The following is a 22652-nucleotide window of genomic DNA, read 5'->3' as shown; positions in this document are numbered from 1 at the left end:
TCCCCAAATATTAGTTAACTTACCAAAAAAGCTGGGGGAGGGGGGAAACAAAACAGAAAATGAAGGCATTAGGTAGCTTTAAAAAATCTTAACAGCATCAAGTCTTGAATTCTAAGTGATCAGAGAACTGGAATCTATACTGGAGCTTTTTCAAAGTCAGTCCATGCTAACAAGCAGCAAAAACATCTACTTAATCATTCCAGAGCACAAACACACACACAAGCAAACACCTTTTACCACATCATCTGTTAGGCAGTATACACTTGAAACAAAAGCTTATGCTTGGTGGACGCCCAAAACAAAACGAGTCACCCCTGGGAAAAGTAAAAACTTAAACTACAATGAAAACAAACTAAAAATTTATTATTGAAATTAATAAACAGAGCATATATTAATTTTCATACATCCAAACACTGTATTTTAACCATAAATAAGTATTACTAGGGCTCAAAACACACTACTTAAAGAGTCCTAAAATGCCACGAAGAAAATCATTGCATACATACAACTACCTAATGAAACTACTTAACAATATTATTCAGTAGATTGCATTATTTGACCAGTTTTAACAGTCAAATAGAGCAACTGAAAAAGAGATGAAATACACACACTGCATTTGATGTGTATGTAGAAACACCAGTCTCAATGCCTGTAGAGCCAGTCAGTTCCTTCTACTCAACATACCCAAAAGTGCTTTACACTCCTGATGAAAGTACACGGAAAAAATACATTCTCCACAATGAAAGCACTAATGAATCAAAACCCAAGATCAATCTACAAAAAGTACTCACAAAATTATTACCAAGTTTCACTATAGTCTTTCTCCAGTCAGGCAAACAACGTCCTCCAATAGAACAAAATACCCTCAAACATTAATTCAAACTTCAAAACATTACTGTACAAATTAAAGGAATAACTACAGCAAAAAGCTAGATTACGGATGTTACAATGGAGCCATCATACTAACAGATTATTTCACCATGTAAATCATATAATGCTAAATGCTTTTAAAAACACGACCAAGAGTATGGTGTCCGCAAAGCAGAGGCAGGCAATAAGAGAGAAGGCATTTTTCGTGCTATCACTAGAACAATTTCCTGACTCATTCCATCCTCCAGCCCCAGAGACCAGGCTGGCGTGGTCCACACTGACAGCCTTCTTGACGTAACTGAAGCAGAGCACTGACCTAAATGCCGTTGCTGTTGAGCTCCTTGCAGCTCACGCTCGAGGAAAAGGGGCCAATATGGATTCAAAAGCTAGCATCAAATACTTGAGCTATTTCAGCCTGAGACTGCTAGTGCAGAAATGCTCGTTGGGACCAAGAGCCCCACATCACCTCGACCTCTTGAGACTGAAACCTCCAAAAACGACTGCAAGGCAAAGTCTAGGCTACTGAAGAGAAAAGATTTTCAAAAGGGAGCCTGCACATCACATCACATGCGCTTCGGCAGAAGCGGAACTGGCAGAACCAGCGCCTCGGTGCTACGAGAGAAAGACAAGACGCGAGGTACCGAACCTCGGACAAGGTTAAACCACACCCTGGGCGTGATTTTAAGCAAGTGTTCAGTGAATTGCAGATTAATCCTCAACTCCCTGCCCCGAGCAACGTGCAAAGGCATTGTCAGGAGCGACGCGGCTGTGAGGCGGCAGTGCGGTCCCTCCCGTTACCGGGGCCAGCACCGCGGGGCACGGGGCCCGCAAGCCTACGGCAAGCAGGGCTGCCGCCTCCCGTCACGGGCCCGGCTGCCGCGCTTCGCCCCTCCGGCAGGCGGGGGGAGCAGGAGCGGGCCCCCTCTTTGCTCGGGCGCCCGGGGAGGCGGCGGAGGGGAGCGGTGCTCCGCTCGCTCCTCGCAGGGCCGGCCCCCACAGAGGCGAGCGGGCCGCGGCCCAGATCGTCCCCTCCCACCGCTCCGCGTGAGGGAGCGAGGAGGAAGGGCAAGGGGGAGGGGAGAATACCTCAGGCGCTGCTCGCACCGCCGCCGCGCAGCCCCGCTCCCGCCCGGCGGCGGCTCCGCCTCCGCTGCCTGCCGGGAGCGGGGCGGGGCGGGCTGACATGGCGGCGGCGCCGCGCCGGAAACTGCGCAGCAGCCGGGCGGGCGGCGGCGCGGGCCGCACTTGACGCCGCCGGCCGCCTGCTCTGAGCCAACAGCCGGCGAGTAACGGCTGGTGAGTAACGGCCGGCGAGTAACGGCCGGCGCCCAACGGCCGCGCGGCAGGGGGCCGTGCCTGCGCCCGCCAAGCGCACGTGCGGCGGGGGCGGGCCGCGCGGGAAGGCCGCTGAGGGGAGGCGGCCGGTGGCGGGAGGCGGCCGGTGGCGAGCGGGCTCGGGACTAGGGCTGCCTGTGCTTCGCAGGGCGCCGGGGAGCGCGACGCCGAGGGCCGGGAGCGGCGGCGCGGGGAGCCGAGACACGGCGGCGGCCAGCAGGTGAGAGCGGGGCTCGGGCCGTGCCGCCTGTCCCCGCCGCGGGGCCGGGCAGGCCGGGTGGTTGTCTCCAGGAGGGGCGGTCCCGGCGTGCGCGGCACTCAGCGGGCGACGCCGGGCCCTTTGACAGGTTGCGGGGGTGCCTGTTCCGTGGACTGTGGTGGAGCGGTTGCCTTTCGGGTTTCTAAATGCCGACTGAGTATTTCATGTCAGTAGCTGTGCGGTTGAGGTGTGCGTTCTCTCTGCTCGGGTAACGCTGGCTGAAAGCACTGTTTAATAAAAGATGCACTTGGTGAGGTACTAGTGCATGCGTGTATATACATATATTCCCCTTGCAAGGTTTTCTTATGTTCTAACAATTAACTCTATAAACACTTTTTCTTCTATAGTCTTTCCATAGCATATGGACCACTCTGGATGTGGATTAAAGATCAAGGAGGCTGTTTAACCATAGGTTTATCTGAAACAGTTGCACACCTTTTGGTGTTGAAGGAAGGCCAGCAACCAGCACACTGGGCCAGCACAGTCCTGGCAGCTGGTTAGCTGGTATCCCACTCCTGTGCCCATCATTTCTACTGCCTTGGGTCAGAGATTGAGGCTCTGCCTATGCCAAGTCCCTTCCTGAAATCTTGCATCTCTTGGCTGCAGCTATAATAAACTGTACTAGTTTAGGCTATATTTTTGCTAACTCACATTTTTTTCAGAAGGACTGAATGATTTGTCAATGAAACACGGTAGTCCCTGTCCCTTGTTGTACACCCATCAAAGCATTTAATATGAGGAGGTTCAAGAGAAGTCTGAATGTAGAAGAAACTTCTAGAACAGTGGAGTAATAATGTGGCACGCTAGTTTATTTTGCAAATTCATCAGTTTTATCTTTATTTGCCTTAGTCTGTGTTAGGCTTCTTGCAGGAAAGAAATTTATGCAGGCTGTGCTGTAGAAGAGAGTTACTTTGTGAACAGCAATGATGTCTTGTTACTGTTGCACTTAATGGAATACAATTTGTGGCCAAAATTGTAATTTTCTTTTTTTTAATGGGCTGTGATTTTAATATTTATAGTTATGACCTCAGATAAAGAAAAAACTTAATACTCTGATTTCTTCTTGTATAAAGAATGGATAGGTAACAACACAATGGAAATTTTTCTTTTTTTTCTCAGATTCTTGTTTGTTTCTTTTAATCTTTTCAGTATCCCCTTGATGAAGGAAAGAAGACTTGTAAGGTGATTTACAGAAAGGTCATTTTTAAGTGTCCCTATAGCATTTAAACAAAGAGGAAATGTTCCCTTCACTGCAATGTAATCAGTGTTCTGTCATCTGCTTACTGCAGTTTGTAACTGATTTTTATTTATAAGGTACCGTTTCACAAGGTACAGCTCACTATTATTAAAAGGTTCAGGTCCCTTTTACCATAGAATCATGCAATGGTTTGGGTTGGAAGGGTCCTTTAAAAGTAATCTAGTCCAAACCCCCTGCTGTGGGCAGGGACATCTTCCATTAGTTCAGGTTGCTCAAAGCCCCGTCTAACCTGGCCTTGAACATTTCCAAAGATGGGGCATTCACAACTTCTCTGGGCAACCTGTCCCAGTATCTCACCACCCTCGTCGTAAAGAATTTCTTCCTTATGTCCAGTCTAAATCTATCCTCTTTAAATTTAAAACCATTGCACTTTGTCCTGTCACTACAGGCCCTGGTAAAAAGTCTCTCAGTCTTTCTTATAAGCCCCCTTTAAATACTGAAAGGCTGCAATAAGGTCTCCCTGGAGAGCCTTCTCTTCTCCAGGCTGAACAACCCCAACCCTCTCAGCCGTTCTTCATAGGAGAGGTGTTCCAGCCCTCTGACCATTTTTATGGCCCTCCTCTGGACCTGCTCTAGCAGGTCCATATCTTTCCTGTACTGAGGGCTTCAGAGCTGGATGCAGTACTCCAGGTGAGGTCTCACCAGAGCAGAGTAGAGGGGCAGAATCACCTCCCTCGACCTGCTGGACACGTTTCTTTTGATGCAGCCCAGGATGTGGTTGGCTTTCTGGGCTGCGAGCGCACATTGTCAGCTCATATCCAGCTTTTCATCCACCAGCATCCCCAAGTCCTTCTCTGCAGGGCTGCTCTCAATCCCTTCATCCCCCAGCCTGTATTGATACAGGGATTGCCCCAACCCAGGTGCAGGACCTTGCACTTGGCTTTGTTGAACCTCATGAGGTTCACATGGGTCCACCTCTCTAGCCTGTCCAGGTCCCTCTGGATGGCATCCCTTCCCTCAGGCGTGTCAACCGCACCACTCAGCTGGGTGTCATCTGCAAAACTGCTGAGGGTGCACTTGATCCCACTGTCTATGTCATTGATGAAGATATTAAACAGTACTGGTCCCAATACAGACCCCTGAGGGACACCACAGATTACTGTTTTCTACTTGGGACGTTGAGCTGTTGATCACAACTCTTTGGATGTGGCCATCTAGCCAGTTCCTTATCCATCTAACAGTCCCTCCATCAAACCTGTATCTCTCCAATCCTTCACCTTTTCCTTGTTTTCTGTCTTCTGCCCTGTTGGCTCCCTAGCTCATTGGACCTTTTCATAGGCCAATTTAACTCACTAGAATAGCAGAAAAACTTGTGCTTTACTGAGTTTTCTGCTGGTTTGTGAGTTCGGTTAGCTTGTGGAAAGTCTGACAAGGATGTGAGCTGTCGGGGAAGGTGGGGGGAGAGAAAGAATAGAAAAGAGAAGACACCTCCCTATTCCACAGCAGCGATCCATTAGATCAACTCATCTACTCAAGGAAGCATAACCATAGCCTTAATAATTATACCAGGTCCATAATAGCGTATTTTTTATTACATTTTTCAAGTATCCAGGATAAAAGAAGGAAAGTAGCATAAATGGTTTAAAATATGACCCAGTAAGCTTGAAAGGGCATTCCTGTGTACTTTCCCATCTGTAATGCAGATATTGCCCATTGCTACAACAGGTTGTTTCAGAACTTGATACGGCAGTCTCTTAATTGGCTGTTTTTCTTGGTAGCTGTTGATCTGATGCCCAATTTTTGTACATTGTGCAAAGATCACTAATAACTTGCTGTAATGTTACAAATACTTAAATGTACAGGCAGGCCACTTGGTACCACTCTGTGTAGCTCGTACTGGCAGACCTGTTTTATTTGCTTGTTGTGTTTGTCTTTGAAATAAAAGGACAATTAGTAATTTTTTTTAATGTTTATTATATTCATAAGTGCAATAAAAGTCTTGGATTCCAGTACTACAGTACTATTGCTGGGTGATTATAGTTGGGGGAGGTATTGTACATCTCAGAACAGTATTTAAGCTTTAAAAAGAAGAGCAGAAGTAACAGAGAACATAACTGAAAAAAAATACTTGCTTTCTTTTTGAGAGGGATGACAGGGAAAACAGGGACTTGCAAATAAATAAATATGTTTTATAAAACCAAGGCATGCTTTAAAAGGAATAACCTGCAGGTTAGTGTTATTAACCTTGTTGAGTATGTGTTGTATTTATGTGGTGAGAAATTGCATACAGTTCCAGTCATGTGATCTATGTATTTTATTTACTCTGGAGACCTGAGACTGCTTCAGGCCAAGGAATTGACTAAAAATCCCCTGAACAAGTTAGAGACATTTTGTTACTAGCTATAGCATGGAGAGTAAAGTTGTGAAGTGTTTCAGTGTGGTTGATATCTGCACAACTTGTAATTGTATATTAAAAAAAATCAAGTTCCTGGCTAGACTAAATATATGATAATACAGTTGAGTCACAGCGTGATAGTGCTACTGCCACTGTGTGAAAAATGGGAGAGCTTGCCTTTCCTTTATAGTCCAACAAGCTTGTATACTTGGAGCTAATTCATTAATTTTTACCTTGAGTGAGCCCAGGACCATACTGTTTCTTGTACACCTTCCAACTCTACTTTGAAAACTAAACATGCGCTCTAAGGCACGTGGGTTGATATTTTTATGTTCTTACCTTCCGTTACAACCATTAGTTTTATAAGTCAGGGTATACCGTCTTTACATGCTGCAGCTCAGTAATTCTGAAAAGTGCTGCTGAACACATTGAAAGTGTCAATAGGGACACGCTGTCATCTTATTTTGACCCTCTCATAAGTTGCCATTGGGGACTGATTTGAAGTGAGTTGTTACATTTTCCTACTGTGCTTTTTTTATTCATGCTTTGTTGGTTTTTAGCATTCTGTCCAGTTCTGTAGGGTCTTTCCTTGACCAGTATTATAAATGGTTTTGGGTTGAACTGGTATTTACACAGGTCTCCAAGAATGCCTTGGGAAATTTCTTTTTTCGAAAGGAGCTATAATCTGAGTTAGTGCTGTAGTGTAAGAAAGGGTTGAAAGGACATCATGGTGTGGGAGAGGATGTTACTCAGTGGAAGTAATGAAAAGGGAACAGCCGTGGCTGAAGGAAAGATATTACATTGATGACTTTGCAATTCAACTTTCCTTAAAGTCCTCCTGCATCTTAAAGAGATATGTATTTATTCTAGTTAGTTCCATTGGAAGTCAGCAGGAGCAGAATTGGGTCCCTGTAGTTCTAAACCTCTGTGTTTTTCTGGCTGATTCAAGGTGTAGTTAACCTCAGTACCAGTGAAGGAATGGACTGAAGGAGCTGCCTTCTGATGTGTACCTGGTTCATACTGAAGTTGTCCTCCACAAATGTGTCTGTGTGTATGTGTGGTATGTGAGAAAGGCAAAATTTGGCCCTGAATTTGAGAAATCATTTGAAATCGAATATTCAATGTCACTTGTAAAATATGCAATAGAGTTATATAGCAGTGATACTGTGGAAGAGCTTTAGTTTTCTACAAAGTCTATAACATTAAAATAACATTACGAGAAGTTTCCAAAAAGTGGCAGTAACAGCAAGATGCCCTTCTGTGGTTAAAAATTGTTATGTTTGCAGGATAAACTTTTAATAGTTTATTACGCATGAAATGCACTGTTTTGAAAGATGCAACAGTGGAGTTTTTTTGGTTGGTTGTTCTTTTTAATATTTGTCAGCAGCCATCTATAACAGTATGGGCTCTTATTGTAGCCATTTTAAAAGTTTTTTCTTTCTGAGGGTTAGATGCAGTAAGCTGAGATGCCCAGGCAAGACATCTACATTTCTGCAAAGTATAGTGCACTTGGAAAATATGTGAGACCTTGTAGAGTGTAAAGAATAGATAAGCTTGCAAATTCAGGGCCTAAAGCTGTTAAATCTGTTATGTGACTTTAAATTAAAATTTTGAGTTCATAATCTGCACTAGAAAATAAGTATTTTCAGTTAAGAAAATACTCTTCTGAATTCATTCTCACAGAAAGTACAGGCTGCATTATTGTTGGTATTTATTTTTCCAAAATTTAATCTAATTTTTCTTTAATTGTTTTATTTACTTCTTATTTTTCAGGAGTCTTTGAAAAATCCTTAGTGGTCATGACATTGTTACAAGTGACATAAGTTAGCCAGTGGCTCAGAATGATGGATACCCAGAAGACTACAAATGGTTTGCAAGTGATTGGAGAAGGGACTGGTATAGGGAAATCGACACTCCACATGGTGGGGTATTTGGGAAAAGTCAGTTGAAACTTGTTTTACATGTGTGCAAAGTTCATATTTTTCTCTGCTTTGAGAGATTTTTAATTGGTCTTAATTTTACAAAAAAAATTCTCAAAATTATTTTCCACGGAAATCTATAACAATGGCGAAAGATTATTCTAAGTAAATCTGTGCCTATGATTTTTTTATTGGCACTATTTTTACAACTGTTTGCATTCCTATGAAAATTTAGTTGTCTTTCAAAGATCTGAGCTTGTGTTCCCTGGCAGTAAGTGTCCTGTGGTTTAGTTCAGTAGAATGAAATGTTGCAAATTGTGTAGTTAAAGATACCTTATTAAATGTTTGAATATTTAAATCAAAAGATAAATTTATTTAGAACATTCTACCACACAAATATATATCTTAAAAATATTTTAAAAACCCCAGTCTAGTTTACTTTTTTATACTGTATTAGGTATTATATTTAGAAGTTGCATGTTAGTTTTCTATCTTGGTATGTATGTATGTCTTACCTTGGGATAATATATGAAATACGTAAGTCTATGCTGCTTTTTCTTTCTTTTTTTTTCTTTTTTTTTAGAACTGTAATCCTGTGGAAACAACTGCACACGAGTATTGTCCAGTCTGCAAAGAGAAGGGCCAGATCCAAGTTTTACGGACTTACCGCATTAATTTTCAAGAGTCCATTTTTCTTTGTCAAAATCCTCAGGTATTACACTAATTAACAGTTTTGTTTGGTTGTGTAGAGGCCTTTACCTTCAGCAGTTACACCTCTTTAAGTTCAAGATTTTATTGGTGATAAGCAAACTGTTGAAATAGGACCCCTTTGAGTCCATATGCTGGATGATGTTTGCCTGTATATAGACAAAAACATGACTAACCTGTGTACATGCAGTGTTTAGGCACAGCTAGCTACCCTAAAGAATTAAAAAGAGTAGACTAAAATGAATAAAGGAGAGTTTTGCTTCTGTAACAAGAAAACACAAGTGGTATTAAATAAATCTTTGTACGAATCGGAATACAAGGCGAAAATTTGATGATCCATGTAACTAGTAGATGACTATTGCAGATGTGAGTCTCCCATTTTCTCTTCTTTAAGTCTGGGTAATGCAAATAGGTTTGTAATTATAATTACAATGTTTTTCTTTTCTTTTCTTTTTTTTCCTTTTAAGTTTAACCTTAGCTGAATTTCTGTGCTGCTTAATACTTGAGTCGTGATTTTGCTGCCTCTCCCTTCTCCACTGCTCGTGTATGTGGGGAGGGTATAGCAGTCCCATACGGACTGGTGCCCTTAAATTAGTAGATAGAGACTAGACTAGATATGGGTCTCTGACTTCTTTTCCCATCCCTCCCCGCTTTTAAATAATCATAGTATCATTCTAGAGATTGGTAATAGCAGATTTTACTATATTCTGGTTGCAGAATAGCTATATACGTTAAGACCCTACCAACACCTGGTGTGATGCATCGGGCTAGCCTGAAAGGTACCCTGCCAGTTTTGGCACCAGTAGTCTCTCAGGCACGAGATGATAATGCCAAAACTGTACTCTAAAGTAATGGATGTAGCAGAATAAGACAAGAGGACTCTCCTTAGCAAAATTAGGTTGTTTTCAGGGGTTGGAAGTATTTACTGGAAAAGTAATGTTGATTATCGCTACTGATATATTTATTTCACAATTGCTTATATGACAGTGGTTGGATAAAACACCCTTCCTATCATACATATGTTGAATTTATGTATTGATTTCAATAAAATATCACTTATAGAAGTCCTACATTCCTTTTTAAGGGTATGGTTTGTACTTTTTTTAGCTCTTGTTCACCTGAAATTGCTTTGTAGATTTCACTGTAACTTTCTTTCTTTCCTTTAGTGTATCTACCCACTTGGTTATAAACCATTAAACAGCATAATTACTTCTGCTGATTCAGGAAATCATCAAGTTCCATCTACTCATAAGAAAAGGAAATTGTGTGATATCAGCGACTTTTCTCCTGTTGAATCACATCCAAAAAAAGCAAGAACTAATAATGTGGTAAATGTTGAGCACGCTATTAATACAGACCCTGTTGTCAAATGCTATCAGAATAGCTTATGTATTCCCAAGTCAAGCCTACATGATGTGGTACAAAACGGCCAGCAAAAACCTAGTAACAATGTGGAGTCCTCCATCCAGAAGGTGGATTTTGAAACAACCACCAACACCAACAACTATCAAGAAAGTCGTAAGGGTTCTAGTCCCAGAACACAACTCTTACCAAATTCTGAACTTTGCTCAACAACATCTGAAATTTTGCTTAAAGACGACAAAGGTTCCACTAATAACACAGATTTATGTCTTCAGTGGAGAAACGTGCATAAGCTTTGTTGGTTAGATTGTATTTTGTCAGCACTGGTACACTTAGAAACCTTAACATTTGCTCTAGCAGAAGAATACAATGATGGAAAATGCTTACTCCAGGAACTCTTAACAAAATATAATGAAGCGACTGTGCTTCTAAATACCTGTAAAAGGAGTAAAATAAAAGGTGAGTAAATTTAGCTCTTGTTTCTTCATATTCAGACTTATCTGATCTACTACAAATATGCAGAATTTGGTACAGTGCATTTAAATATGCCTCCATTCTATTTCAAGATCACAAAAGAATGAGTTACAACTCATTACCATGAATTTGCTGAGTAATGTGCTCTATCTAGCAGAATCCTGGTAACCTCTGAAATTGTTTTTCGTGGGGCAAACGTGCGTACTTTGAAAGCATCAAACACTAAGCATGTCTTGAATTTTTTTGTCATATCCCACATAGAGAATTTGTGAATTGTTGTAATTGAGCCTGACTTTGTTTCTTTCCCCTCTGTTGGTTAACTTATTAGGATGCTGTTCTAATCTTAATCTTCAAAATAATTTCTATTGTGGTTTATATCCTTGTATAAATGGGCAGTTGCCTTGTCACACCAAAAATAGTAAAGCCGGGAACGTATGTTCTCTTCTCTTCTGGCTCCAGTTGCGCTCATTGAAGGAATGCTTTGCCTGAGGTCTGCAAGCTGTGCTGTGGATGATAGTGCTTTTCCTAACCTGTTTCAGTCAAAATTAGTCAAACACATTAACCTGGTTCATATTGTCTGGAAAGGGTTAGTGAGTACTCACATGTACAGCTTAACAGGTTCAGTGACTGTAACCTCCAGGCACAGGGGCAGTCATGGGCAGCTGGGGGCAACCTTCCAGGCAGCACAGCTGGAGTCAGAGGAGGATGTGTCACTATAATCTTCTAGTATGGCCTTTGATCATTTTCTGTGCTGTGGATTCAGTTTAAGACTCTCAAACTAAGATCTATTTTTCTTAGTTGTCTTGAACTGACCCATTCGTGTCATAAGTCTGAACGTCTAAGAGATCACCTGTTAGAGAATTAATACAGATCTCTGGTTAGCCAGTATCTTTCACGATTTTTTTTTTTTCAATAGAAATTTGAGGAAAAGTGTGTGTTTGAATATATAGACTGTAGTCCCAGAACAGCATTACATAACTTGAAGAATATAATCTCTTTCCTGGGAAAAATAATAGGTGTATCAAAAATGGTTTAATCCACCTTGTGGCAGAGAAAACTTACTATTTTACAGAGGGGAAAAAAAAAATCCAAAAAGATTCTGAAGTAGTTCATATACTCTGCTTGCCAGAAAGTCAGGCTGCTTGATTTTAGGTTTTCAGCTATTACCTGGAAGCCCTCTACCATCACAGAACCTGAGATGTGTGTCTTTCCGCTCTGTTGTGCTGTGTTTGCAAAGGAGCTCTGGTGTGCAAGAGCCCTTATATGAGGATGTTAGGTGTTGGAATATAGTGTCATTTGAGGTAACTTAAACCTTTTCATTTCCAGGAATTGCTGCAAAACAAATTAGTTTATTTGGGCAACAGTGGAGAGGGGATTGGATTAAGAGTATTGTTGTGGAGAATAGGTGTAGTATTTATTCTGCCCTTCTGTGTAGTTTTCCAGCATCTTTTATATATGGTGTTTTTAAAAACAATCAAAAGCAATAGAGCTGCAAGAAACTTCTCTTTACCTTTTTATATGCATAGATTTTATAAGTAATAAATAGTTTCAACAGCTGTTCTAAATCCTTCCTTTCATTTGTGCAGGTTGTGATCATGATTGCATAGTAGAAGTTATGTTCTTGCTTGTGCTTAAAGAATATGTTTGTGAATAAACGACGTAACTTGCAAATTTAAAATACATACTAAGATATATAAAGCACACTATTTTAAAAAATTATTTTTACTATTTTAAAGGCTGACTTAGGAAATTAGTATTTAATCTGGAACAACACATTTAAATGTTTTATTACAAATTGTATAACATCATTAAAAAATACGTAAGCAAATTTTTGCGCTTTTGGTCTTAAAAATCTACTATTAATCTCTGAATTGCCAGGGTCTGTAATATCTAGTTACATTATCCTTAAATGTCATGACTATCTAGCTATTGGTACACACTCTTAGCCATAATTTAAGTCAGGTTAAGTAATTTCTGGTTAGCAGACTGCAGTAAAATGCGTATAACTTCTGTAAATTCTTCTCTAATTTTCAAATCAATTAATACTTGGCTATTTTACCAACAGTTTTAGGTAAGTATAGGTCAATATGAAAGGCATCAGTTTGCAAAGAATGAGTGCATGTTAAGGGCACATATGTGTGTGAAAGGGTGGGGGTGTTACACAAATACATGAAGGCATATGTATTTTTTTCTTTAGATGTTCTTCCAAAAGCAGAATCTCATCTCAATGAAATCAGAAACAGAATGTTTACACAGCTTCAGCCTCAGCTTAAGTGTGAATTGGGTAAGTAATTGGTGTAGCATCTCAGTATTTACTTACAGTAAACTCGACATGTAAAGCCTTGTATGTCAGTACAGAAAAATATGTATGTAGATATGCATACCAGACAGCTTGCAGATACGTTTGTTTCTATTGGTGACGTAGACATACTTCACAGTGTGATCAGCTGTTTTGTCCCTTGACTGGTTTTGAAGTTTTGGAGAGCATATTCTTGTCTTTGTAACTGTGCTGTGGTCGTGAAATTGTCATTGATAACAACCTAATAACATGGATCAATCCCTTTGCTGTGAGGATTAGAAATACAGCCTTGAAGGGATAACTGGAATTAAAATCATAGCAGTAAGCTTATCTTCTTTCTTCCTTTTTGAAGTACTGAAAGCTGATTTTATATATTCAGTGACTCTTTTTTTCTGCCCCATCTTTGAAGGTAAGAAGGAAAGTCCAGTGTTTGCACTCCCTCTACTCTTAAAACAGGATCAACAAGCTGAGAAACTATTCTTGCATTCATTTTCATGGAAGTTTGAATGTGTATGTTGTGGCTACAAATACCGGGATCGGTGAGATTTTTATTTAAGTAGCTTCTATATAATTGTTCTATCTTACTTTTTTAAATCTGCATATAATAGTTGATTTTTCTTCATATCTCCAGGTTGTGTACAGCTTAAGCTTGTTGGTGAAGTTTTACACTATCCACTTTTTTAGGCTAGCATTTGCAAATACTTTACTGCTGTGTAATGTCTTGGGAAACCACATTATCACTTAATTAAGAAAGAAATAATAGGTAACTGTGAGTCCCTGGCCATGCTCACTCTGTTATTTTGCTGAGAATATATGGGTTGTTGCGGTTCTAAAGAATATATGCGTGGCACACTTTTGCTATTGGAGAATATCTGTAATACTCATTTGGACTGCAAAGAATCAGAGATTCGCTCACATAATTTATCTATTTTAAAATAGTATTACAGGCAAGTAATGTCTTGAGAATTGATTTAGTTCTGTGTAGCTGCAGGTACAAGCTAGTCAGTCAGGCTCCTTTTAGAGTCAGCAGAAAAAGAGACACTTTCAGAAGACAGCTCATTTTACTTCAAAAATACCTGTTTCTCTCCACTCTCTTAGGTTTGTACAATAAAATTCTAGATTCCCAAGTGAGATGAGATTAATGCTATCTTACACTGCCAGCTAATGTGTAGTCCTGGTTAATAGGATGTGCTCAAGAGCCATTGTTATATACTGTGTTTTTTTAAAAAAGTTGAAAAATCTAGGTTAGGTTGAATATAAAGGAAGTCCTTTCTGTGGCTAATGAATGAATAAACTATATTATTTCACTTTAATATCCCGTACATTGTATTTTCATACAATATAACCTCAGTGTAATCTCAGCTCTGAATGTACTGTTTTTTGAAAACAAAATGTTGTATAACACAGATTCTGAGGTAATTTCTTACTGCTTCCTTCTCTCCTTGAGATTCTGTATTAGCTAGTAAATTATGCGGATCCTGGTACAAGCTCTGTCTTATGTTGGAAAGGAAACAGAGATAACATGCTAAGGGAGAAAGAGCAAATAATGTGAAACTGAAGGCCACAGAGCTGCTGAGAACAAATGGTGACTGATACTGTTTGGCAGAACTGAATTCAGTGCTGACTTGGATGTGATGCAGTCACAGTGGAATTCACACAAATGGCATGAATATGAATAGAATTTGGCTTTGTCATAACCTTTTTGTAACTTTTTTTTCTCCTGGTAAAGTGTGTATATTTATTGTTTCCTGATCAGCAACTCAACTTACTCTTTTTTTGTGTGTGTCTCCAGATTTAGGAAAACACTAACAACATTCACAAATATAATCCCTGATTGGCATCCACTTAACGCTATTCATGTTGGACCATGTAATAACTGTAGTGATAGATCTCAAAGAAGACAGATGATTTTGGAAAAGTAAGTTTGAATACATGAACTTGAAATAAAATACATAAAATTATGACATTTCATTTATTGAATGTATCACTTTCAAAACCAAACTATTATCTTGGGTTTACAGAGATTCTAAACTTTAAACTCTGATAAATACTCACTTTTTAAGATTTTAGATCATTCTTAAATGCTGAAATGGCAAATAGTGTTTAATAAACATGAAACATAGAGCAGTGTTTAACATGTTGACCAGCACAAGTGTTTGAGCCAGGTCATGAATACTTACTACCAAGTAGTAAATATAGACAACGGATATCCAGTGTCAGCCTTTCCTCAACCCCTGCCGTTGGTGGATAAAACTGTTGTCTGATCATCTGTTTACTAGTTTGGCTTGGGAACAGTGTCTTTTCCTACTGTGGTTATGGCACAGTTGTCTCCTGTTTTTCTCACCTTTTCCCCACTCCCAAAATCCCTTGTGTGGTGGTGTGTTTTTCCCCTCATCTATAACAAAATGGAATATCCAGTTGAGGTATTCTTATCCCTTGACTACCATGCAATCTGAAGAGTCCTGTGTGGAAGTAGAATAGTAAGGGGAGGACTACATACTCTTTGAGATGCCTTACTTGTGATTTTTCTTTAGGAACTTTTGCCACTATTTTGTTGTAATAAACTGGTTCTTTATTGTTTCTTTATTAGAGTACCCTCAATATTAATGTTACATTTCGTAGAAGGCTTGCCACATAACAACCTGAAGAACTATTCATTTCAGTTTGAAGAAGACACCTATCAAATAACAGCTATTGTTCAGTATCAAACAGATAAGAAGCACTTCATAACCTGGTGTTTGAATCCTGACGGTAAGAACCATAAATTCTATTATAATACTTCATGAGTCTACGTCAAATACTGTTTGTTGGGTTACTGCAATAGTCTCAACAGTCCATATATAATAACAAGGATTTCTTTTGTCTGTGTTCTAAACTTCATATTAAAATTCTGTGAATAATTGTGGGAACTTTGTTATTCAGGGTGAAGGTTTCAGTTTGGCTTAGCTGATACACTGTACACTGTACTCACTGGCAAAAGTTATTTGGGTAGAGTTGTTTCCTTTTATAACTTTCTATAAAGTTAAAAATACAGTCTCAGCACAGCTGTGGGACAAATGGTTTTTTGAAGCCAGTTATTAATCCCTTCTTGGCTGGAAGTGAGGGAACCTATGAAACTATCAGCATTAATGAAGTTTCTTTTCATTTCTGAACTTTACTGCACCTGAAGGGTGGAAGGCACAAACCCATGTTAGAAACATTACTAATGGTGTGATGGTTGTACCATTGGCGGGAACTCCATAATCAGAGAAGCTGAAAAGTTGGTATTTTGATTCTCATGCTTCTGTAGAGAGAATGGACTGCAGTCTTATCAAGTGTTCTGACAACAGGAAAGTTGTCTAAATCATACTGTCAGAGTTTAAGAAGAAATAGGAAGAGGAAGCAGGTGGGAAGCATATAACTAGGAACATACTATACATCATATATATCTTTTTTAAAATTCTTAAAGCTGTAAAATATTTGCTCATGATCTGTGAGCAATTTGCAGATGATGAGGCAGATTATGAAAATGAGCAGTTTCTCTTAAACCCCTGTGCCTCCCACCCAGGCAATGAAAAGGCAGAGAAACTTAATTTGAGAGGTGGTTCTTCCCTTAGACCTATATGGGTATTTTCAGACAAGATGTCAGCATCATTAGCTCAGACAAAAAAAACTTAGCTTTGTTTCTTGGCTGACCTACTGTGACCTGTAATAATATTGCTGCAAATTCTGCTTGTGTGTGATCTTTTTACAGTGGAAACCTCCCAGTTTTCTCAGATGTAATAAAGAATGGAGAAAAAAAAAAACCTTTATTTTCTGCCTATCAGGGGAATGGGTTAATAAAAATATTTGACAAGTGTCTGAGGATAGTGACTTCAATTTTAAGAGTCTCTGAGTCTCTACACTGGTTGCTATTTATTTTTCAGGAACTTGGCTTGAATGCGATGATTTAAAGGGTCCATATTGCAAGAGACATAAAAGATTTGAAGTTCCTCCTTCAGAGATTCATATTGTTATGTGGGAAAAGAAAACATCCTATGTGCCAGAAAAACTGAATTCACAGTTCCAGAGTAAAAATATTGAAGATTTTCCTCTTGATAATGTACAGTCAAATTCCGCAGTGTTACACTGTGGTTTTAATAACACTGTAGACAAAATACCTGCAGAACATCGCGAAGAGGATTCTGTAAGAACTCCAGATAAGAAACAGCAGCAGGTAGCTGAGGATGAAAGTAGTGTTCATCATGGTTTAGAAAATCTGGCACATGATGATCTTGTAACACTGATGCTTGAAGAAATTCAAGTAGACTCAGAAGATAAATCGCTGTCGAATGGGCAGATGGTGGGAAATAACCTTGTTGTTGAAATGGGCACACCGCAACAGAGAGAATTAGCTTTTTCACCTAACACTCCATATACAGGAGAGTTTGCTGGAACTAGTCTAGCTATGAACAACAAATGCACGTTATATGAAAATTCCAGCATTTGCTTGCCTCTAGAAGAGTTGAAGCCAGCAAATATTATTCCTCCTGTGCCCAAAAAACATGACCCTGACCCATCTGACTCATCACTTGCTCAAAGAACAGATGACAGAACTAATTTACCTAACAGAGAATATGGATTAAATTCAGAACTACAGCTAAACAAGAAGTTGTCACCAGTAGAGAATATTATGCAAAAATCACCTGACTTGAAAGGTGCAAGCGAAATTGTAATTAATTCTCAGGTTGCCAGTTTGGCTGCTGCCAATAATTCCTCTCAGCCTTCATACAAAGACCAAAAAAGAGGATTTGTGGGAAGCTGGGTAAAGAAATTATTAAGCAAGAATGCTTCTTTTATGCCTTCAAGTGCCTCAGCTCTCAAGAATGAGAGAAGTTGCAAAACTCCCTCAATGCAAAAAATAAGTGAAGTGCGGTTGCCAGTTAAGGGAGCAAGTAACTTTGGTGGATTTCAAAGCAGAGGTACAAACAAAACAACTGAGACCCCGAAGTCAGTGGTTCCTCAGAGTAATAATACTCATCCTTTATCAAATTCCAAAGGATTTTCTCAAAGCACTTGTCTTCCAACAGCAAGTCATACCACTATTGAAGGTCCAACTTGGAATAAGTCGGGAAGTACATTGGGTACCTCAGGTAAAGTGACTCAGTTCCATTCACCTAGCTGTAACTCTGGGAAGGCAGAAGAGTCAGATAGTGACAAAACAAAAAAACTTCGCCTAAAACTGTTAAAAAAACTTAATGCTAAAAAGAAGAAGTTGGCTTCACTGGATAGGCTAGCAGTGGAACAGATGAAACATGAAAAACCTGTGAGTGGAGATGTAAACACCCCATCACAGACTGAATCTCACAATGACAGTGAATTATTGCAGAGCTTTTTAAGGGAACTGCAGTATCAGATTGATGTCGCAGGTAATGAATCTGAATTTCATGCCAATTCTGTATCAGGGTGCACTAGCCATAATAACAGTGATGAAATACTGGCAGAATTACTGTCCCCTACTTCAACTGTTGCTTCCTTAGAGGCTCCAAAAAGTGAAGATGAATGTATGTATATGGAAATGGTGGATAGCAGTGTTGCAACAACAGCGTCTGATGAGAAGACCAGTGCGCCACATGCAGCAATGACAAGCAAGGACCACAATTATTACAGTCCTGTGAAGGACAATAATTCAGAACTTCATACAATAAGCAAACCCGGTGTGAAGAAACTTACTTTTGAAAGTCCTACAAGGGAAGATATCCTTGAAGACCTGTTCTCCATTTCAGCACCAAGCTCAATGGCAGGTGACATAGATTTACCTCATTTTGATGAAACTTTGTTTGAAACTTGGTAAATATTCAGTTTCTTGGTTTTAAGTATTTTTCAATGTTATGTATATTTTGAAACAAAGCACTATTAAATTATGTTTTCTAACAAATTTAATTGCACACTGGCTGTACTTGAACAATTTACATTTGAGGGGTTTTTTTCTTAAAATTTTATTGTTGCTGACAAATAAGGTTTTAATGCATTTTATTTTTCTGAGAAGCAGTTATTTTAGCTGCTGGATATGATGATGATTTTTAATTAAAAGCTCCTATGAGTCTTAATTTTTGCTGCTTTTAATATGGAAAACTTATCCGTATTCTACTGAGTTTGAGAAATAATAAACTTCAGTAGTCTTGATGATGTAATAGTGTAAGAAATATTATTTAGGTAGTAGTGATTTATTTTATAGGATCACCCAACTCTGGAAATCTTTTTGTCTGACATTTTTTAAAAAAAAAAAAAAGTACCTTCTGTAATCAGGGATGTTTGCATCCTTTGATACAATGATATTTGTAACACTAAACTCGAGGCTGGTACTCTGTTCGGAACTCTACTCTCTTCAGAATTACTGTTCAACAAGCTCACCCTGATGTATATACCCCTTGGATCCAGGGAAGGATGGATACATGGTAGAAATTTTCCTATTTAAAGTTATGGCACATAACTGAAAACATAATTTGGCAGAATATTCTTCAGAGCCAGGTTATTTTTTAACTAAAATTAGTAAGATTTGGGCCAGAGTTTGCAGCACTAAGAAAGAATACCAGTAACTTTTTGTTATTCATAGCTGCAAGTTCACTAATAAAATAATTGAAGTTAACTGTAAGTTAGCACCCATTCCTGTTGTCACTGGGAGTTTTTCATGGCTAGAGCAGTGTACCCTGTCCTTATGTGAGAGTGCCAAGGAGAGGCAAGGTTAATAGGAAGAAAGTAATGGAAAAGGTGGCAAGACAGCAGTGAGCAAGCAGAGGGATTCACATCTTGGTGTTTCTGGATTTGTATAGCTTTCGTTTTGCTAGACGGGAGTCTTTTTTAAATTTATAGATACAGAGATGAGGGTATTTTATGCTGAATTAGATTAGCTGTACATTTTTCTTGTACTCGGAAATAACAAGGATTTTATCAGCAAGTCTTTGTTTCAGCCGTTTTTAGAGGTATTCTGCATTTTTTTCATTGTTTTAGATCCCAAGTTCAAATCATAAGTCCTCAATCTTACTCTTCCAATAGGTGCAGTTGAACATAATTGTTATAACAAGGCATGGCTACAGATTTAAATGGTCTTTGATTGCTTGAACCAGGTTCAAAAAGTGTCTGAGAAACTGTCAGTTGCACTGAACTCGCCTTGCCGAGCTATTTCTGTTGCAATTACATACATGTTTATCAAACTGGCACTTCAGACAATGAATGGTTTCATTCTTGAAATACAGGTCTTTGTAAAGAACGTGAGCTCCTTTGTTTTAAATGTTGTAATTGGTAACATTTTAATAGAAAACAAATCAATGGATTCTGAATGTAAAGTGCCAGTGTACTGCTGGTGAAATGTTTGCCTGTTTGTGAATTCCCTTATTAAAAAAAAAAATGCTGACCAAAATTAGAGTTTGATTTATCAGTGAATAAAATAGGTGCCTCAGCAAGACTTGAGGGGGATGATAGGATTTTCCTGCAGAGTTTTCCAACCAGTGGTTTCTATATATGCAAACCACTAGAAAGTGGTGTGTCTCACTACCTCTGACTGCTTGTTGCAGACATTTCCCCAAGCAGTGGGGAGCTGCCTGCAAGTGTGGATACCATCTGTGACCGACTGGATTGCAGCTACCTGCAGCTGTGAAGTGGGAACTCCTTCACCACTGGCTCAGGACATGACACAGACCCAGGGGTGAGTGAAGCAGCAAGCCTAGGGTTGGAGTGATGCAGAACACACAGGGCAACATGAGGAAGAGACCCCAGTAGAAGATGAGAAAGTCCTGGTGGTAAGGGTTATAATAAGGTTAATAGTAGAGAAGGGTGTGGAGGCACATCTGCTGTGCATATATGCCTAGACAGAAGCAAGAGTCTCTGATCACCACTGGCAGCACCTCTGCAAACTGATGTTAGGAGTCCTGAGTCTGCAGCTGTGTGGCATACAGTATGGGTACACAAATGTATAGAAGCTCCAAGACCAAATAAATAGCATTTGAGATTAAGTATGAAACTAAATCTGTTAGTGCTGCAAGTTCTTTGCTGCCTTTTCTGAAATATTTAACTAAAGATGATGCTGTGCAGATTTGTCTGTTTCCATAAATGTTTTACTTTCTCTGATCCTGTGCAAGTGAGAATTCAGCTGAGATTGAATGCCAAAGAAACCATTTGGAATTTGGTGGTTACTGGACTTTTTGTTTTGAGAGTAGTTTTAAAATGCAGGCTGGATGATCAGCTTTTTACTTACCATAAAGAGAATACAAAGTATTAGTTTTCTGTCAATTAGAAATACACTGGGTGGGCATATAGCAAATACGATTAGTGAGCAGAAGTTAGTCACTGTATTTTGGAGGTTTATCAGTCTTATAGGGTAAATTTCCAAAAGTCTAATGGCTTTGTGCACTTTGAATATGTGAACATATTTCACATGTTTCTTCACCTCTTGCATCGCATGATCTTGTCAGTCTGTCTTTGGTTTGGGAAAGGCACAATTGTGGCACTTACAGATTTACAGCTTTGGAGTTTAGAGTCAGCTTTATGGTGGAAGTAGCACTCTGATTCAGCTCTTACTACTTCATGATATATTCAACCACATTTTATTAAAAAGAAAGGGCTGCCTTCTCTCATCCTGCCTACAGTAAACCAGCCCATCTGCAAAGGAGCTGCCTGGATGGATTTTTAGCTGTATACCTGCTGGGGCACTGTTCTAGAAATTCATTGTGGTGCTGATTACAAATCTGATTTTGATCTTGATGTTTTTCATGGCTGGCTATTGCCATTTATTCTTCTTCCAGCTTTGGTTTTTGCTTTAAATAATTATTCCCTTCCTGACAATGTATCAATGAAAGCGATTGCATCTTATCTGTCTTCCTGTTGCAAAGCTCAACAGCTGCTGTTCTCCACGTGAGCCCCTTGGTGCTCAGAGTAAAGCATGTTACCTTCTGAGCAGATTATGCAGCTCTAAGTGTGTGCTGTGCTTTAAAGTCCACCAGGATTCAGTCTCGGAGTGGAAGAGCTTACAGTCTAAGTATAGATCTAAGACAGCATGCAGACAGAGCAAGAGAGAGAATAAGGTTAACAGGATTATAAGGCTGATTAAGTTTGCAGCGTGCTTAGTTTCACACCACTATGCACAAACACAGTCTAGTTGTTTACGAGAGACATGCAGAAGCTGCACAGTGCAGCAGAACATGGTGGAGCGATGGAGCACGTGAAGGAGAGCAAATGGTGGGAAAGGAGTGTAAAGAAGTAGGCCTGGCCTACTTGTTGGGGGCCGGGTGCCTCTGGCTTACGTTTTCTAGAAAGAGGCTGAAGAAACCCTCAGGAGATGTTTCTCTCTGGACATGGGTCTATATTACTCTTTCATGTAAATGACTATCTACAGGGGCTTCTGTAATGCCCAAGACAGGGTTTGGGCTATGTCCTGGTTTCAGCTGGGATAGAGTTAATTTCCTTCCTAGTAGCTGGTATAGTGCTGTGTTTTGGATTTAGTATGAGAATAATGTTGACAACACACTGATGTTTTAGTTGTTGCCAAGTAATGTTTACACTAGTCAAGGACTTTTCAGCTTCCCATGCTCTGCCAGGCACACAAGAAGCTGGGAGGGGGCACAGCCAAACTGGCCAAAGGGCTATTCCATACCATATGGTGTCATGCTCAGTATAGAAACTGGGGGCAGTTGGCCAGGGCAGGGATCGCTGCTCGGGGATGGGCTGGGCATCAGTCAGCGGGTGGTGACCAACTGCATTGTGCATCACTTGTTTTGTACATTCTTTTATCATTATTATTATTTTCTCATCCTCTGCTGTCCCATTAAACTGTCTTTATCTCAACCCACAAGCTTTACTTTTTTTTTCCCCGATTCTCT

General features: G+C 39.7%; 1 protein-coding gene and 1 long non-coding RNA gene across 10 annotated transcripts in view; one reads left to right on the top strand and one right to left on the bottom strand.

Moving 5' to 3' along the window:
• LOC142404266 (uncharacterized) overlaps positions 1–2118 on the bottom strand; it is a 41787-nt gene extending 39669 nt beyond the window's left edge. For 2 of the 4 annotated variants that reach the window (XR_012773797.1, XR_012773795.1), the window contains exon 1: positions 1957–2118. This is a non-coding gene — a long non-coding RNA (uncharacterized LOC142404266). The remainder of the gene's footprint in view (positions 1–1956) is intronic. The other 2 variants (XR_012773796.1, XR_012773798.1) reach the window with 2 other exon arrangements.
• Positions 1–21437, top strand: part of USPL1 (ubiquitin specific peptidase like 1) — a 422463-nt gene extending 401026 nt beyond the window's left edge. The window contains exons 1-10 of one of the 6 annotated variants that reach the window (XM_075490816.1): positions 2014–2166; positions 2354–2425; positions 7831–7926; positions 8560–8688; positions 9851–10505; positions 12718–12804; positions 13229–13358; positions 14612–14737; positions 15410–15570; positions 16725–21437. In XM_075490816.1, the coding sequence (XP_075346931.1) occupies positions 7924–7926; positions 8560–8688; positions 9851–10505; positions 12718–12804; positions 13229–13358; positions 14612–14737; positions 15410–15570; positions 16725–18631 (3198 nt within the window). In that variant the 5' untranslated portion in view covers positions 2014–2166; positions 2354–2425; positions 7831–7923 and the 3' untranslated portion in view covers positions 18632–21437. The other 5 variants (XM_075490810.1, XM_075490811.1, XM_075490813.1 and 2 more) reach the window with 5 other exon arrangements.
• The last annotated feature ends 1215 nt before the right edge of the window (positions 21438–22652 follow it).

The sequence above is a fragment of the Mycteria americana genome, chromosome 1 (genome assembly GCF_035582795.1).
Source record: "Mycteria americana isolate JAX WOST 10 ecotype Jacksonville Zoo and Gardens chromosome 1, USCA_MyAme_1.0, whole genome shotgun sequence".
In the NCBI taxonomy this organism is placed as follows: Eukaryota; Metazoa; Chordata; class Aves; order Ciconiiformes; family Ciconiidae; genus Mycteria; species Mycteria americana.
Note: the sequence above shows the minus strand (reverse complement) of the source record. Positions and strands in the feature narration are given on the sequence as shown.